Source organism: Hippopotamus amphibius, chromosome 1 (genome assembly GCF_030028045.1).
Source record: "Hippopotamus amphibius kiboko isolate mHipAmp2 chromosome 1, mHipAmp2.hap2, whole genome shotgun sequence".
NCBI lineage: Eukaryota > Metazoa > Chordata > Mammalia > Artiodactyla > Hippopotamidae > Hippopotamus > Hippopotamus amphibius.
This window is the reverse complement of record NC_080186.1, coordinates 159,830,712-159,849,345: the sequence shown is the minus strand read 5'-3', so window position 1 is coordinate 159,849,345 and position 18,634 is coordinate 159,830,712. Positions and strand designations below refer to the sequence as shown.

Sequence of the window (18,634 nt, the reverse complement as noted above, 5' to 3'; positions counted from 1 at the left end):
CTCTTGCCCTTGAGTATGTTGGGGAAAGCCAGGGAGACAGGCAGGGGAAGCCGAAAGCCGAGGCTCCATCCTCATCTCTAAACTGTCCATTAACCAATTTAAAGGGTCTTAAAAGCTTCTCTGAGAGAGACATAGAAAAAAATGATTTCTGAGTCAACGCTAATGACTCCAATTACTGAATTTGTGTATAGCTGTTCTGAAGCTTCTGGATGTTAGCCCAAGTTCAATAGCAGAGATGTAGTTGAGGCTGGGGGTTGGGAGAGACTGAGGGCCAAACCCCCTAGGAACTGTCCAAATGAGAAAGACCACCCAGCATGGCCAGCTGAAAGGGGGGAGGATTTGAGGAGGGGAGTTGTCCACGTTTCCCTCTCTGCTGCCTGCATCCCCCACCCCGGCAAAACCTCCAGTGGTCTTGCCACATTTTTCTCAGAAACGTCTCACTGCTGGAGCCCTACGCTTCCTCCAGCCCCAGCACCTGCCCTGCCCTCTGCTCCCTTTCCAGGGCTGCCCTGCACACTGGCCTCACCCCCACTGCTCCCCTCATGTGGCTTCCTCCCACAGATGGCTCCTTGGAAGCTTTGTCTTTGGATTCCAGTATCCTCAGCATTTAGCACAAGTCACCGTCGTGCAGGTAAGGGCTCAATACACACACTGGTTAAAGCTCAGGTTTTTAAGATGTGCAGTGTGCTAATCTCTCTGGGAAAAATAAAAGGTTTCTGTGGTCAAATAAGTTTGGGAAGCACTGCACTAGACATCCCCTTTTTATAGATTCACAATGAACATCAGCATATTTAAGGTTCCAAGAAGTCCTGCAGTAAAGAACTCAGTTAACCCAATGCTTTCCTCACAGAGTTGGGCACAGAGCCCGGCTCCCCGCAGATCACTGATGAACCTTCCCGGGGCACCCTCCGTGTAAAGTGTCACTTCCTGCCTGCCCGTGGAGCCCCACTCGCCAGCCTGGGTTCTCTGATTATTGGCTCCTCTGGCCATGCCTGGGGCAGAGGGGCAGTTCAGACAGTCCAGGGGCCCTGGGCCTCCTGTGTTGATGTCCAGATGGGCTCTCCCTGCCCCACAGTTGTTACAGGTTAAGTGCTGATCCAATTTAGGGTGCACATGTGAAGGGAGGATATTTTTAAGCTCTCCTTGTGGAGAAGGAAGGATGGAAGAGTCGTGAGAGAAATGTTGTCAAGGGACTAAAAATCCTCGCTCTTCAGTCCCTGCGGTCCCCGTACAGCCCCAGGGGATGGGCTTCCTTGCAGACCCTGGAACCGCTGTGCTTTTGCCATTAAAATTCCGTTATTAATGACTCATTGTCAGTGCCCTGAAAGGGAATGTGAGGGGAGGCTAGGGACGTGGCCCCTGCCAGCAGGGCCAGCCTGAGTCCAGATGACCCAAGGTTGGAGCCCTGATGCCCTCAGCAACGAGCCCTTTGCCCAAGGCTCTGCTGCCTCAGTATCCTCACCTGGAGATGCTGTTTTTAGGGAACGCTGACACTGGTTCATTGTCTGTTCAGTGCTAATACAGTGCAGGGCACTTAGTAAATGTTCGGCAGATATTCATTCAGTAAATGAGTGATCCTATGCATTGTCCTCTCTCCACCTTGACGCCCAGCACCAAGCCCACCCAGCACACAGGAGGTGCTTTAAAATATCTGTTGAATGAATGATTCTGTATACCGCTTCCCTGACTGCCATTCCTAGTGCTACTTCTGACCCATAGCAATTGCTCAAGTAAATACAAAATGTTTGTGGGATGAGTGTTTCTGATCATCCTCCCCTCGCCCCAGCCCATTATATTGTGCCCAGTACTCAGTAGGGACTGGAAAACACTGACCTATTTTCTAGGTACACACTCTGTGCCAGGCTGAGCCTCCCTCCCCCTTCCTATCTTCTCGCGTTGGAGATTTGGTTCTCTCCAGAGTCCCAAGGGTGGTGGTTGCCATCTCACTCTCGTTTCAGTCAGGGGAGAGAGAGGTAGGGTCAGTAAGCTGCCAAGCTGAAGTTGGGTGACAGACAAGGAGGCTGCCTGTCAATCTCGGAACTGCCCCCAGGCTCCAAGTGAGCACTGTGCTGCACTCCTGGTGCAGGAGAACGGCTGACTATTGGTAAAAAATGTCCCTCTGCGCCTTCCAAATTAAGACGACATTTAACTGAGTGCTCGCTGGCTCGCCAGCTCCTTCGGTCTCCCGGGGGACAGAGTGGAAACTGTTTTGAGCATGTCCAAAGTCTCAGCTCTGACATCTCAGCTGATGTCAAGAAGTTTCTGTAACCTTTCTGTTCAGCACACTCAGTTCTGTCACGGTACACACTGTCTCACTCTCAGCCGGTTGCTGGGGAAAGGGGTGGCATCAGCCTACTTGGAGGGGTTGCAAGGTTCGGGTGAGAGCACTAACCCTTCCGTACATACACCCCCGTCCTGATCAAAGGTCGGTTGACTCAGAACAGGAACAGCTCTACCCATGAGTTCTCCAGGTTCTGTGGGGAATAGAGGATCACAGTGGTCCTTAATCTTATTTAGGTCACAGACCCCTTTGAGAATCAGATGAAAGCACTGACTCCTTCCCATAGAAAAACGCGCAACCTCCCAATTTTGCATGCAGTTTAGCAGGTTCTTAGTTCCTAAAGCCCAATCAAGAACACCAGGTGAAGAACCCTTGCTATATTAGAAAGAACATCATCCTGAATCTCAGATGCAAATGCTAGCCCTGTCACAAGCCTGCCATGTGGCTCTGAGCCAGTCCGCCCTTTCTGTCTTGCCATTTCCTTGGCTATAAAATGTTCAGACTCCTTGTGACTAAAATTGCCCATGTCTGTGGAGGTTTAGATCGTGACTGAGAACAGCGCTGCTTACCTTTTTATAAGTCACATGTTCCTTTGAAAATCTGATAACTCCGTATCTTCTCCCTAGAAAAATGCCTGTACACGAAGGTTCGCCTAGTATTCAGGGAGTCCAAGGACTACAGATTTGGGACTTTTGAACTAGAGTGAGGCAGTGATCCACGTGTGAGCCCTGGTTCCAGTTTCCTTAGGTCATCTCTCCCCATCTCTTCTCTCCACCTCCCAACATCAGCTCTGCACTGAAAATCCACTAGCAATTGGGGGTCAGCACTGTCTACTCCAGTGCTGTGGTTTTCAGACTCTGCTTTCACATAATGGAACCTTTTTTTCTCTTTTCTAACGAAGTCTTACCTGGAGCTCCAAAATGGAGAAAAGGGAATCCTGTAGCATTTATTTACCCATTTATTCATTTAATCTTCCATTCAACAAGTATGCCTCAAGTGTTGCCTTGTGCCAGGTACCTGGCTGGTCAGGTTGGAGACCCTACCTGCTTGGTGTCCCCTGGCCTCTTTCATTGACTTGGGGAACCCAATAGCTTGCAAGTCGCAGATCTTGTAAAGGGATTACTCTGCCCTGGAGTGAGATGATCAGAGATCTGAGACCCTGCTCCTGAAACATTGCTGAAGCTCCTGAAGCACTTTGAGAGCCTGTTTCCTCATCTGAAAATGGGATAATGGAATAATGATGCCTCGCTACATTCCAAGTGTGGATGGTTTTCATTATCCCTAATTGGGAGTATGATTGGCCCATTTCTGTGGACAGTGAATATGTGTATTGAGCTCTAAAAAAGGACAAAAGGAGAGGCTCAGAAAGGAATTTTGCCTTTAGTATCCAGGAAAGCCCCATGTTATTGAGAAGCTGAATAGACTGCTTGGAAATTTCCAGGAAAATTATGAGGCTGAGCCTTGGGAAAATATTTGCTATTTTTTTCACTCCCTCTCCCTTGGAAGGTTTGCTGCTGTCAGAGTCGATTTCATAGACCCAGTTCACACACTGTCCTCTAGGGCCTGAATTCACTGCCATGACAGAGGAAGATTTACCCACAATCACTGGGTCTGGAGAGATGACTTCTATACCTGAAGGGCTGCTTGCTGGGAAAGGACAGGAGTCTGCAGAGGCCCAGCCTACATCAGGTCAGTTCCAAGTCCCTCTAACTCTGTGTTTGGAAGAGCAGAGATGTGCAGGCCTGAGTGGCTTTGGAAATGTTCTTTTCAACAGTGTTTTCTTGAGGGGATCTCAGGCAAGTCTACTGCTGGCAAAAGCTCACCTGTGGGGGCTTTTCCTTTCCTTTCCTTGGCTAGCAGTCTAGTGTCAAGGTCGAGGACATGGGTTTTGGTGTTGGACTAGCCTAGTTCCAATTCCTGGCTCTGTTTCCTCTCTCTGCTTGATCTTGGGCAAGACCCGCAGCCTCTCCAAGTCTCGTGGCCTTGTCTGTGAAATGGGGATAATAACACCTCCCCTTCTAGGGTTGTGGGGAAATGAAATTATATCCTATTGTAAAGACTGGTGCCTGGCTCTTGTTAATGCTCTATAAATAGTCATGCTTTTCTTGGCCTTAATTTTCCAGCTGAGAAGCAGATTATTTGATAATGTAGCAGTAGAGGAGCGGGGGTCAAGAGTCCCCATGTCCATCATTGCCTGCCTAACGCTGTGCACCCTCCCGTCTAGGCCCTGCATGACCCTCTCACCAGGGACTGGATGACAAAGAACCCTCACTCTTATTCTTCCGTCCTCCCTCTTGACAGGGGCAAACAGGATAACGAGCCACTGCTTTTCCTTTATTAGTAGGTCAGAGACCTTTGCCTGGTGCCCCAGGACCCAGCCCCCCACACCCTCCAGTGTGCAACCAGGCCATCGATTCCTGCCTGTGACTCTGCTTGGCATCTGTTCTGCAGGAGGGTGAACCCTGTGTGCTCTTACATGTGTTTTGCCAGCAAACACTTATCTCAGCGGCAAACAGTCTCCCTCCTCCAAAAAATCCACAGGCAGAGCCAGCCCCTAACAAGGGGTTGCTTTGGTCAGCCAGCTATTTGTCCTGGGGCTCCTGCCTCCTCTGTGGGGCAGCATCGGTCACCGTAAAGTTCTCAAGCCACCTCTGGTCAGTAGGTTCAAAGATGAGAGAAACCAGCTCCTGTCCCAGAGTCCTCAGGGCCTGGGCTTCCTAACATCTCCCGGGGCCCCTGGTTCCTGGATCCACAGGCCCCTGCTGCTGCCGCTGCTGGTCCTGCCCTCGGCCCCCTTCTTTCCAGCTGGGTCCCCCAGGCCTTCGGAGCCCGAGGCCCCGCTGGTGGCCAGGTCTAGACTAAGGGTCCTCCCGCAGACGGAGAGCCGCCGCAGCACCTCGGAGGCGGCCTCCACCGGCACGGCGGAGCGCTGCTCCAGCAGCATCTCCAGCAGCGAGCTCATCTCCGATAGGAAGGTGCTGGCCAGCCGCGTGCCCGTCGGACTCAGCTCGGGCCCCGGCGCCTTGCCGAACGTCTGGAAGGTCCTGGGCTCCTCCGAGGTCGCAGCGTCCGCGGAGAACACGTTGTCACGGTAGTTGGTGGCGAGGGGCAAAGAGAGTCTTGCCATCCAGGCCGGGTCGGGGATGCTCAGCCGGTCCAGGGCCAGGCCTGCAGGGGGCGGAGGGGACGCGGTGAGGGCGGAGCCCAGGGCGGGCGCGGGTGGGGCCGTGGGCAGGGCGGGGCGCCGGACAAAGGAGGGAAAGGAAATGGGGGGGGGGGGGGGGGGGGACGGACGGGGCGACCGGAGAGGGGCGGGAAGGAAGAGGCCCTGACAGGGAAGCGCGCCGGGCAGGAAGGCAGCGACTGACGTCCGTGCGTGAGCTGAATGAGGACGCGGCAGGGGAAGGAGGAAGGCCTAGAATTAAAAAATGGCCGGTTTCTAAAGCATCTCCCAGCCCGCGGGGTGTTTCAAGTTTAGGTGTCCTTCATCCACCCCTGTACAGCCAGGGTTTTCACTCCCTCAGGACAACACTAGCGGAGGATGAAGCGGCGGGAGGATCCCCGTTTTTAGCCAGTGCTGGAATTCCTGGCTTGGTGCTGCCTTCCGTTCCTATTCATAATAATAGTGACCCCTTATTAAGTACTTCTGTGCTAAGCAGTTTACATGATTATCTCATTTAACCTCCACACAAACCTTTGAAGTCAAGAGTATTTTGTGGATGAGGAAACTGAAGTTCCAAGAAGTTAAGTTACACATCTACTAGGCAACCAAGCCCAGATGTGACCCCCAGGTCTGATGACTTGGAAGCCCCCTGTGACTGCACCACCCCACCCACTCTCTGAAGAGCTGGCCCTTCCTCCCCCTGGATGCTAGGTGCCCACCTGTGGTTCTGGTTTCCCAGGCCTGCTAAGGTCTGTACTGTCGCCTCCTGGCCCCATGCTCTCAACTCCTCAACCTTCACCTCTCAAGCTGCAGGAAACCCTGTGAAGGGGCTGGCTGCCTAAGAGCTAGCCCAGGAAAGGGATAGGGCAGTGGAAGAATGTCTCCCAGACCCCAAATCTCACCATCACACTTCTCCTTTTCCTATCTCTTCAACAGAAAATCCTGTCTCAGAAAACTAGTCCCAGGCCCAATGATAGAGGCCAAGCCAGAGGGAAGAAAGTATAGGCCTTGTGGTTAAGAATCTGTGCCTTTAAAAAAAAAAAAAAAAAAAAAAGCACAACATCTACTTTAACGTGTGTTTAATATTTGCTTAAGGTGAGCTGCTTTAAAATCTGTGTGTAGAATGAAAGACTGCAAGGAGATGCATCATACTGTTAACTGAAATAACCTCTGGGCAGAAATGATTTATTCTCTTTTTGTTTCTCTACATTTGTCTACATTAACCAAATATTACTTTTGTGATTTTGAAAAGTTATTCCAAAATACAGCTAAATGCTGTTTCTATTGATACATGAGTCTCAGTCTTGCCTTGTCATTGTAGGGCTGTGCAGGCTGTGAGACAGGGTCAGGCCCCTTCCCTATTGGTCCAGCCCACGCCTGGGGCTTAGTGAATGTTTATTGAATGATTGAATGAACATAAATATTAACCCTGGACATTTGGGAAATGTAAACCTTAGTTCCCTGAGATTCTGGGGTAATAAGGTTGGAACTCTTTTGGAGTTACAGAATCAGGCTTTTCCTTGTAAAAGGGTCAGAGAGCTTCGGAAGGAATGAAGCTCGGAATGAGAAAATCAGTGGAGTGTAGGAGAATGGCTGAAATGTGGATGATGTATTCACTCTGCAGCAGGTAGGTACTGGGCAGACCCGGGTTTGATTTCCTAGCTTTGCAGCTTATGAGCAGTGTGATCTTGGAAAACTTGCTCAACCTCTCTGAGCCTCCTTTTTCTCTCATAAAGTGGTGAGATAGTAGCACTCGTCTTGTCAGGTGGCTGTGAGCATTCCATGAGCTCTCACAACCAGTAGAATATGGTCACCATCACATCCTGAGGTGGGGCTTTTATCTGATGCAGCCAAGACCCCAGTGTCCGGCACACTCACCAGTAGCGCCATCACAGTCCAGCCCTGTGAGCAGCACAGGCTCTTCTACCCCTGCTGTGCTCTTTGTCCACTCACTTGTTACCACCCCCCTGCGTCCTTTGCCCTCTGTGCTATGGGAAGCAGGACCACATGGCAACTGAGCCCACAGGTTCCAGCACAAAGCTGTTGCATAGAAATATGATGCAAGCCACTGAGGTCCTTTGAAATTTTCTAGTAGTAACATTTAAAAAGTAAAAAGAAAAGAAAAGGTGAAATTCATTTGTAAAAGTTTTTTTACATTTAATATCTTCATTTTATCATGTAATCAATATTTTAAAAATTATTAATGAGATGTTCTACATTCTTTTTTCATACTAAGTCTTCAAAATCTGAAGTGTGTTTTATACTTACATCTTAATTGGTACTAGCCATTTTCCTATGTGGCTAGTGGCTACTCTATTGGACCTCACAGCTCTACATTCTAGACAATTGTTGTCCTATAAAACTCTCTATGTTTGTGCTGTCCAAAGCAATATCCATTAGCCACATGCAGCTACTGAGCCCTGGAAATGTGGCTGATATGACTGAGGAACTGAATTTTTCATTTTACTTAATTTTAATTAGATTTCATTTTACTTAATTTTAATTTAGAGCCACACTGCCTGGGTTAATAACCATTGGCTGCACAACCTTGGGAAAATTATTAAACACCCTGGCCCCTCAGTTTTTTTTCCTTTAGGAAATGGGGATAATGAATAGTCCCTATCTCAGAAGATTTTCTCGTGAGGCAATTAGAACAGGGACTAGCACATAGAAAGCACTCAATAAATGTTAGCTGTATTTTTTTTAACCAAGGAAAGGGAAGTCCCTGCCATGCCTTCAGCACACAGAATATGTCCAGATGAGAAACAGAGTATTAACTACAGAAACAAAAAATCACAGTGGAGGTTGGACTTACTGTGTGTTACCTGAAGGCTGATTGATGTGTGTGTGCATGGGGGGAGGGCAGAGGGAGGGAGTTGGCAGATTCTTGAATTCTCAGGGTAAAAGCATATTTAAAAACATCAAAGAAATGCAGATGAATGGTTTAGGAGGTAAAGAGAGGTCCCCTGATGGTAGGCGGGCCCAGGTTGGCTTCCCTTCAGTCATTGAAGGTGACTCTGGGCAGGCTGTATTACCTCTCTAAGCCTCAGTTTTCTGATCTCTAAATTGGAGCTCATAACATCTACCTGAAAAGACTGTTTGGAAGCTTAACTGAGATTATGTGTACAGGATGCTTCCTTGGTACCTGGCACACACGAAGAACCCAGTGATTGTTCACTATTCTTATTATGATTTTTAAAATGCATAATCAAAGTAGAATCTGGTCTTTAAACAAATGAAGACCTGAAGCTCCAGGAGAAGTAAAAAACGTTGCTGATAGTCTTCTCCAGAAACAGAATAGCTGTTTCCTTGCAGTAGATTGGAGCAGAACTGAAGCCTGGGCACATGATGGTACCATGGGGGCAGAAGCAGGGTCGGGGGGACCCTGGGGAGTCCCTACCTGTGTGGGGGTCCAGCAGGTTTGACAGCTCTTCTTCTAGCAGCTGCTTCACAGAGAGATTCTCTTCAGGGTCCAAGGGCCCTTCCTCCTGATCCGGTTCTGCCTGGCCACCAGCCCTGGCACCAGGGCCATCTGTATCTGGGATTGCGCTCCTGCAAAGGAAGCCAACCCAGTCCATGAGTGAGGAAATTCACACAGAGCCATTCATTCCTGTTCATGAGTATTCTTCTATTCACACCAGCATTCATTCATCCACCGAAGAAACTGGGTCCACAGCCCGGCCTTCAGAGTCAGACCAACCTGGGTTACTTGAGCCCAGCCCTCCTGCCTACTCTGAGTCTGTTTCCTCACCTGTAAAATGGGAACAATAAATAACACCCATCTCATGGGGCCTTGTGGGGGTAATGAGGTGTTGCGTGTAAAGAGCTTAGCACAGTGTTATAAGCACTCAGCAAACAAAAGTGAGTGTGAATGCATTGATATTACTCACCATTGTCCCTCCATTCCTTCTCATTACCTGGCACAGTGTAGGAGTTTAGTAAACTTTGGGTGATCCAATGCAGTCGTCCTTCCATCCCTCCAACTGTCTATCTGAGTGTGAGCTCCAGTGAGGGCAGGAATTTTGTCTGTCTCATTCCCTGCTCTCTCACCGGTGCTCAGAATAGGACCTGGCACATAGTAGGTGCTTAGTAAATACTTTGTGGACTGAATGTTCCTTCCTCCCTATTTGAGGCTAAATCCCAGACCAGAAGAGCAGGTCAATAGAGGATGCAGCTGAGGTGAGGCATCCAAAAGCTACTTAGAATCTACTATGGTGTCTCTTGCTGTCTCACTGGCCCCTCCCTCCCAAAGATGCTCCCTGTCACCTGGGTGAGGCCAGTTCCTGGGACTACCTCAGCACGGTGGGGACAGGCCTGGCCCCTCATCCCAGCATCTGGGAAGGCTGCCTGAGAGCCTTTAAGGCCTGGGAGTCCTTGCTGCTTTTTTTCTGTGGCCGTTTCTGCTCCTATGAAGGGATCAGCAGGGAGGTGGCAAGTTTGCAAGTAATGACAACAACTAATGTTTATTGAGTAATTACTCTGAGTCAGACATATGCTTTGCAAGATATATTTACCTTCTCATCAAACCTTTCACTTCTATGAGGGGTTCTTTTGTTATCATCCTCATTTTACAAATGAGAAAACCAAGACTTGTAAAGCTTATGCAGCTTGCCCAAGGTCCCCACAGATTAAGTAAGAATTCAAATCCAGTCTGATGTGACTCTGGAGTGTGTGTGCTCACCCCTACTCTACACTATTTCTAGCTATCTTTGCAAACCACACCCCCCCCCCAAAAAAAACCCCAAAAAACAAAAAAAACAACTATAAGTTGTCACAGCAAGAGCACTAAAGTGGAAATCAGTGTCCTGGGGGCTGGTCCCAGCTTTGCCACTCACTGGCTATTTGACCTTGAGCAAAGTCACTTTAAGGGGAAAGGACTCAGCATTGTCTGTGTACCGCCTATGTGCCAGGCACTGGGCCATGGGCTTAGAACACATGTGATTACTGAATCTTTACCCCATCACTGCAAGTGTGGTGCCCTCTGTTTCATAGATGAGAAACTGTGGCCCTGAGGCTTGATCTGACTTGCTCAAGTTTACATAGCTGGGTTGGATCAAACTACTTAGAGGCTCAGTTTCTCCATCTATAGTGAGAGGGAGTTAAATTAGATGTCCCCTTGAGGTCTCTTTAATTCTAGGACAGCCCAGAGGAACATAGGCATACACCCACATCCTCAGCCAGGAACCTTCATATTATGTTTAAGGGTCAGGAGAAAGAAGGCTGAACATTACAGATTTAAAGTTCATAGCCCGGCACCTCAGCAATCAGGGGACAGATAGTCAGAGCCTCGGGGATGAAGTCATTTCCTTAGTGACTCTGGGTGCTGTAAAGACTATTAATACAGTTGCTCCAGGACCAAGCTGTCTGGGTGGGGGGATGGATGCTGTTCACTGCAGTCTGCCAGGGGAGCAGCATCTGGGATGTGCTCACCCTTCCTCAGGGCACAGAGGCTGCAGGGGTGAGGGCGGGCCGGTGTGGGGCTTGGGAAGCCAGTGGGGGCGACGTGCCGCTTACCTGCCACCGCAGGGCTTGGCCAAGTACTTATTTCCCCGGTGGTTTGGTTTGGGCTGGAATTGGCCCTGATGCAGCAAGGACAGCAGCTGGGAGATTTGCTACAAGACAGGAAAAATCTGTTGACTCCACACAATTCCGACCCAGCACACTTCCTCACCGGATGTTTCTCTCAATGCCGGCGCTTTCTTTTTATAGTCTTTCCTCCAGCTTCAGATGTTTGTGGATCGGATGGGGGGTGGGGCATGGTGCTGGTGACAGAGGCAGGGACGTGTGCAGACAGGTTCCCTGTTAGGCTATGTGTCAACTACAGATTCCCGGGACCTGGGTGTCTGAGAGAGAGAATGAGGACCCTCTGGGCCCGTCCCCCCACTTTCATTCCCTCAAGAGACCTGTTCCCTGTGGAAGCTGTGGGATGGGGGCGGAAAGGGGATTTCCTGACTGTAAATGTATTATTACTTCGATAAGGATTATTGTAAAGTGTTATTTCCCCTGCTTCAGCAGTGCTCACTCAGCCAGTGTTGGTGGACCAACAGAGGAAGACCACGTTGCAGAGAAGGCAGAAGGGTGTCTAGGAATCATTCATTTATTCATCCTTTCACTCACTCGGCAAGTATTTAACAAGGGCTTGTCTGTGCCTGCCCGAGGGCTTGCTGTGGGAGTAAGAATGAGAACAAGGCCCCGTCTCTGCCCTCAGGGAGCTCCCAGTCTGCCAGGGAGGACAGTCAGCAGGGACAGGGCACAGCAGCTATTATGGGGGGTTGCATTAGGGTTAGGAAAGGATGGAGGTCAAGTGGAGCAGAGGAAGGCCCTTTACCCAACTTGGAGCAAGGAGGGAGTTGGGGGGGGGCATGGATATGGGGGGAAGTAATTCACTTATTTCAGCAAATGTTTTCTGAGTTCATACTACATGCCAGGCGCCTCTGCTGAGACCCAGAGTTTCATAGGGGTTTGGCAAGTGACGAGAGGGTGAGGGTTATGATGGGGAATGAAGGGAGTTTCAGTCAGAAGGGGCTCAAGCTGAAAGGCCAGAGGAGACAGTGGAGTTTCAGGAAGGCTGGTGAACGGGGCAGGGGTGGGCCCCGCAGGCCCTTGTGAGGGAAAAGGCAACAGACCAAGTCAAGGTCGTTCCTAGCTTGCTGTGTGATGTCAGGCAGGTTTTTAGACATACTGAGACCTCAGTTTGCTCATCTCTAAGGTGGATCTAACAATACTACCCGGCCTTCTTCAAGGGTTTTCAGGATTAACTAGGTGGTTTAAAAGTTTAAAATGCTCTGCAGAGTCAAGGGGTTTGGGTTGTTACTCCCAGAAAGGCTGCCTCTGCCTCCTAGGCCCAGCCCCTCCTCTTCTCTAAGGAGGTCCCTCTACCCTCTGGGCAGCTCAAGACAGAAAGTGCCAACCTCAGAGGAGAGTTGGAAGGTGAGGTGGCCAGGACTGGGGTTTCACTGTGACGGGGCGGGGGGTGGGGGGCAGTCAGGGTCCCATTGCCTGCCTTAGGGCAGTACCCACCTCCTGGCCCAGGCCCAGGAGCCCTCCTAAGGCACCTGCCACCCTTTTTACGAAGTGACAGCTGATACTTCAGGGACACTCCCTGAGTGCCAATCCCTAAGTTGTATGCTGTCATTCAGGCTGTCATTTCACAGAGTCTAGACCCGGGAGTCAAACTTGGGTTCAAATCCTAAATCTGCCCCTGCTCCACTTCCCGCCTGTGTGGCCTTGAGGAATTACTTAAACATTCTGAGCCTCCGTTTCCTCAGCAGTAAACAATGGAATAATAATGAGAACCAGGTCATGTGTTGGTTGTGGCTATGAGGATTAAATGAGTGAAAGCCTATATATCACTTAGTAATAGATCTTATGATGAGCACTTAATAACTGCCCAGTGGTATATAGTCTCATGTCATTCTTCAGTAACCCAAGGAAAGAGATACCATTACACCCACTTTGCAGATGTGGCACCTGAGGCTCACAGGGGCTACACAGCAATTAGAGGCAGGGCTGGAATTTGAACCCGGATCTGACTCCACTGTGGCACTGTGCTACAGGAAAGACACAAGCATTAGGCAAGCTGCTTCTTACCCTCAAGTTGATCCCAACTGGATACCCTTCTCTCTTTTACGCCAGTGGGGTCGCCCATAGGGCTTGCTCTTTGCTGTCTCTGTTAGCCAACCACCAGCACAGTATTTGGCACAAAGAGCTCATTCAATAAACATTTGATGAATGAATGGGTGGATGAATGAATGAATGGCTCTGGGCAACTTCTGTGGCTGCACAGAGCCCAGGGCAGGACTCCTGAGAGAGCAGCTGGGCCCTCTCCAGGTGGCTTCCTGGGGAAGGGGTGGGGGAAGGAAGCTGTGTCCTTGCTCCACAGGAAACATGAGCTGATGGCCTGGCTCATGACAGAAGTGTGCCTTGGGTGGGCAGCCTGGCACAGGGAAAATGATCTGTGCTTCAGAGGAGTTGACACAAGTGTGAGATCAGGCACCATCCCGGAAAAAGCTTTCTCATTTGTGTCCAGTAAATCCTAGGTCACTGGACAGAGCCATTCATCATCCCATTTAATCCTCAGCCCCTGGGAGGTAGACACAGGTAAGTGAGGCATCACAATCCCCATTTTATAGATGAAGACAATGAGGCTCAGTTATTAATGTTGCCCAGCTCCTAAAGTGGCTGTGCTGAAATTGGAACCTAGATCTGCCCAACACTCAAGTCCCAAGGTTGTTTCCACTGTCCTATTCCACAGGCCTAGCCAGCAGGCTCTGGGGTCTCAGGCAAGTCAAATGTAGCTCCTGAGTCCAGGGGCAATGATGCCCATACTGGCTTGCTTCACAGGGAAGTTGCCCAGATGAGATGAGGGCAGGTGAAATGAAGAAGAGCTTTGCAGAAATCATCATAATCATTTTCTAAGTGTTGACCACATGCCAGACACTTTAAGTACGTTCATTTTATCTTCAAGCAAACTTGGGAGATGGGTGCTATTAATTTGAGCAACTTCAACAGAGAAGCTGAGTAACTTCCCTGTGGTTCACAGCTTGGAAGAGCTGGAGCCAGAATGTGAACCTGGGCAGCCTTGCCCCAAAGCTTGTACTCTAATCACTACCTTTGCTATGTGTCTGCTTGCACCAGGCACTCTAAGTAAGTGGTCATATAGCAAGTGACTGATCAAATCCTTAGGACAATTCTGCGAGGCAGATGCTCTTACTATCATCCCTATTTTATAGATAAGGAAACTAAGGCTCAGAGACAGAAAGTCATTTGTCCAGGATCACACAGCTAAATTCTGCTGACCCCAGAGCTGTGCCCTGAACCACTGCATCCAATGCATCCTAAAGTGCCTGGTGAGCCTAAGGAATGAATGTGAGAAATGTAAGAGTAACGGGGTCTGATGCTGTTCGTGGAGGGAGGGTGGTGACAAGAGAGGGAGCTGCCCACACCCAGGTACCTGAACAGGAGGCGAATCCACAGTGAGCTCCTCCACAGGGTTCCGTTCTGCAAAGGCAGCCACCGACAGGCGGACCAGGCTCCGCAGGATCTGACGGGGGCCGGACTCTTTCTCAGGGGCTACTTTGCCGTTGAGATTCCGCTGCCGCCTCAGGGTTGCAGAAGAGGCCGGTGGGCTCAGGGAGGCCTCCTCATTGCTGTCCTGGTCTCCAGAGACCCTCCCTGTAGGGCTGCCTGCAACCTTCAGGGGCCTTGAGCGGAGCTGGCCTATTGCAGGCTGGGGCTCAGGAAGGTTCAGGTTCTCCCGGGAGGCATTCCTCTGCCTGGGATGGTTGAAAATGAGGTTGACAGTGTCCTGTAGCATCTCTCGGCTCTCAGCCAATGTTCCCTGGTTGCCTTGGTTACGCAGAGTCCTGTACAGAGTGGGTGTAAGATGAAAGGGGGCCTGCAGGCAGGGGTCCCAGCCTGCTTCCATCATCGCTTCCTTGCCCACGTGCTTGGGGGGCTGCCCAACTTCTCCAGGCTCATCCACCTGGCCCCTGAGCACAGGCACAAGGTGGATGTCTGCCTTCTGAATGTGTTTCTGGGGCCTCTTGGGCTGGTGACGGTAGGTGGACTCGGCCTCCCGACAGTTGTAAGCCCTGTTGTCCTTCTTCTCTGTCCGGCAAATGGACATGATCAGAGCCATGATCAGCCCGAAGATGGCCAGCAGTACGACCAGGCAAATCACCGTGAGCACTGACGTGCTCAGGGCCCCAGGCTCACGGGCCGAGTCCCTCAAGTGGTCCACACTGGTGACAAAGAAGACCCTCAGCAGGGCTTGAGTCTGCAAGGAGGGGCTGCCTCGGTCTTCCACCACGATCTCCAGCTCCCACTCACTCCCAATGAGGCCGCTGGCATTGGTGATGTTGATGAACAGCTGCCCCAGGTGGGGGCTGAGGACAAAGAGACCAGCTTCATTCCCACTCCGAACGCTGTAAAGGAGCTCTCCATTTGCCCCTGAGTCTGCATCTCTTGCTACGATGGTCACCAAAAGGAATGGCCGGGAGCTGGGGGTGGCCTGTGGTGGCATCTCAGTGCCTGCTGGACCCATGCCACTGGGAGTCTCAATAGGCACCAGCAGGTGACCTGTGGAGGCATTGACAAGCACTGAGAGGCTGGCTTTCCCATCGCTGAGTATGGGGTGAATCACCTCTGGGGCATTATCATTGGCATCTAAGAGGCTGACCCACACAGAGACACTGGATGCAAGATGGGGCTGCCCCCTGTCCTCTGCGATCACTAGAAACTCAAAGCCAGCCATCTGTTCATAGTCCAGTGACCTCTGAGCAGTGACCTCGCCTGTGTCTGAGTCAATAGCTACCAAGTGAGAAACTGGGGAGTCCTGGATGCGGTATGAGATTTTCCCATTAACACCCAGGTCTGCATCACGGGCCTTGATGGTAATGAGGTGAAGAGAGGGTAGGTTGTTTTCCCGAGTGGAGACCTGGTACCTGCTTTTTTCAAACACAGGTGCGTTGTCGTTGGCATCACTGATCTGAATGCTGAGCTGTTTCTTGGCTGATAAGGGCTGGGGTCCTTGGTCTTGGGCCAACAGAATGAGGGTATATTGGGGCCACTGCTCTCTGTCCAGTGTGGCATTGGTTAGCAGCATGTATGTGTTGCCATTGGTCCTTTTCAGCCTGAAGTGGCCCAGGTCTTGGCTCAGCCAACAGTGAACCAGACCATTGTTTCCCGAGTCCAGGTCGTTTGCCATGATGAGAGCAATGAAACTGTCCTTAGGAAGAGCTTCGGACACCAGTGATGGTTGGGAGGCCCATGTGATGTGGATGCTTGGCGTGTTGTCATTGACATCCAGAACCTTAATGAGAATTTTGCAGTGGGCTGGGATGGGATTGGGACCCAGGTCCCTTGCCTGGACATCTACCTCGTAGGCAGGATTCTTCTCGTAGTCTAGGGGTTGGCGCAGAATGACCTGGCCTGTCTTGGCATCAATACTGAAGGTGTCCAGCACCTCTGGAGGCACATGCTTACTGAGGAAGTATTCCACCTCCCCGTTGGGGCCTTGGTCGGGGTCTGTGGCAGTCAAGTTTATGAGGAGTGTACCAGGGGCAGCGTCTTCTTGGATTTCTAGTGCCAGCGAGCTCTCAGCAAACACCGGGCTATTGTCATTGGAGTCTAGGACGTTGACCTTGACCAAGCTGGTGCCTGACTTGGGGGGGTTTCCACTGTCATAGGCAGTTAACACTAGATCAAAAAATGAGTGGATTTCCCGGTCCAGCTCCTTCATCACCACGAGTTCTGCGTGTTTGGTCTCATCAGGCCCCACAATGACATCCAGGGCAAAATGCTCGCTAGGAGACAGGGTGTAAGTGTACAGGGTGTTGGGGCCAGTGTCTGGGTCCAGAGCTCTGTCCAGGGGGATCCGGGTACGCAGGGAGGCACTCTCAGAGATTTCCAGCTCCTGCTCACCTTTGGGAAACTGTGGCTGGTGGTCATTGATGTCCAAAACCTGAATCTCCACGTGGATGAGAGCCAAATCCCCTGTGGCAAGTACATCAAAGGAAACCAGGCAGGGATCCTGCTGCCGGCAAAGCTGCTCCCGGTCCAGCCGCCTCCCTGTGCTAAGCAGGCCGTCCTTGGAATCCACCTGGATGGGGAGCGCCTGAGACAGCTGCAAGACCTGGAAGGCAGCCCCTGCTCGCCCAGGCCTCTCCTCCCGGCCCAGTTCCCAAGACAGCTTCCCTATCACTGTGCCAGATGGAACTTCCTCTGACACTTGGTATTTCACAGTGAGAGTGGCCACCTCCTGACAATACCCTGAGAGGAGCAAGTAACCACCTGGCCCCAAAAGTCCCAGAAGAAGTGGCAGAAGTCGCATCATGCTTACCGCCAGAGTGGACTAGATCCAGAAACCGCTAGAGTTCTTCAGAGGCTGGGCAAGTCCTCCAGTATTTCCTGGGGGGCTTGATTAGCCCCGTTTTCCTGCCCCCAGACCTGCTGGCACAGTCTCGTCCCATGATTAGATGATGGAACCAACAGAATTCCCAGGCAAGGCCATCTTCATCAGAAGAGATTTGAGGAGTCCAAGGACCCTCCAGAGGAGGCTTCGTACAGCAGTGCTGTTGGTCCCTGTCAGCAAATGATGGACAAGAGCTGGTCTGAGAGGGACTTGACCCAGTAGAGCAGGATGTGGGGATCTGACTTCCAAACAGTTGCTAGGCTGAGGAAACAGAGAAGCAGCTTTTTCCTATGGAAACCCCACCTACAGGAAAAGGGAGGGCTGTGAGTTTCTATGCCAATTAGAGAAAGAGAGTTTCCATGAAGCTGAGTGGCCTGCCGCTGAGGAGGTTGCGGCTGGGGACAGGGCGGATGTGAAGGTGCCGTCCATGTGGCAAGGCGGCTGCTGAAGGGAGGGGAGCCCCTGCTGTGGCCAAGTGAGCAGCGAGCCTGAGCCCCTCCTGGGCAAGTCACACCCCCAGCCTCGCTTCCCTTCCTTGTCTTTCCTTGTTTCTGTCATCTCCTCTTGTTGCTCTCCCATTCCTCTTTTTCCCACACTTATCTATCTCTCAGTCTTGACTCTGCCCTTATCACCCATTTTTGCCATATGGGAAGCAGCGCTGATTAAAAGAGTGGCTATCAGAGCCAAACTGCCTGGGTTCAAATCCTAACTCCACAACTTCCCAGCTGGGTCATGTGGGACAAGTCACTCAACCTCTCTGGGCCTCATCTTAAGAGCGTGGATGGGAATAAGAACAGTGGCCCTCTCAGCAGGAAATGGTGGGGATGAAATGAAATGTGCACCGAGAGCCTGGCCCAGAGTCACAGGCACTGACGTTATTAGCAGTGGGTGTTGCGATCTGCCAGCTTGGCCTACCTTGTGGCTGCCTGGGGCTCTTGCACTGGCCCTGGGGCAGTCAGTCCCTGCCCACATGGACCCATAAAGGTGCCCATGGCCTTGGCTCCTGAAGCACAATGACCTCTCTGACCCTACAGTGCAGCCTCCCTCCCCCTTCTCTTCTGGCTCCCAGCCTCCCGGCCCATTGTTCTCCGCATCTGGTCCAGCCTGAGCCCCTGTCCAGGGGAATCCCCTAGCTTCCAGCTCCTTGGTCTTGGAAGTTTTTATACCTTTCCCTCCCCCACACCTTCCTCTCCCTTTTCCTCCCTTCCTCCGATTCTTCTCTCCCCACTGCTGTTCATGTCTGAGAGTCTCATCACAGAGGTGAAGCCCAGGAGGG

General features: G+C 51.1%; 1 protein-coding gene across 1 annotated transcript; it reads right to left on the bottom strand.

Annotated features, from left to right (window-relative positions):
- Positions 1-4,594: 4,594 nt before the first annotated feature.
- PCDH12 (protocadherin 12) lies at positions 4,595-17,595 on the bottom strand. The gene is made up of 4 exons (XM_057732431.1): positions 14,398-17,595; positions 10,959-11,056; positions 8,845-8,996; positions 4,595-5,449 (listed from the first exon to the last, which is right to left on the bottom strand). The coding sequence occupies exons 1-4, from the start codon at positions 17,278-17,280 to the stop codon at positions 4,983-4,985; spliced, it is 3,600 nt and encodes a 1,199-aa protein (XP_057588414.1). The 5' UTR covers positions 17,281-17,595; the 3' UTR covers positions 4,595-4,982.
- Positions 17,596-18,634: the final 1,039 nt, after the last annotated feature.

Coding starts and splice junctions, on each gene's coding strand:
- PCDH12 (XM_057732431.1), bottom strand. CDS start 17,280: ATGATGCGACTTCTGCCACTTCTTCTGGGACTTTTGGGGCCAGGTGGT. Junction 11,057..14,397: donor TGGATTCGCCTCCTGTTCAG/GTACCTGGGTGT, acceptor CCTGTCTTGTAG/CAAATCTCCCAGCTGCTGTC. Junction 8,997..10,958: donor GCCAAGCCCTGCGGTGGCAG/GTAAGCGGCACG, acceptor CTTCCTTTGCAG/GAGCGCAATCCCAGATACAG.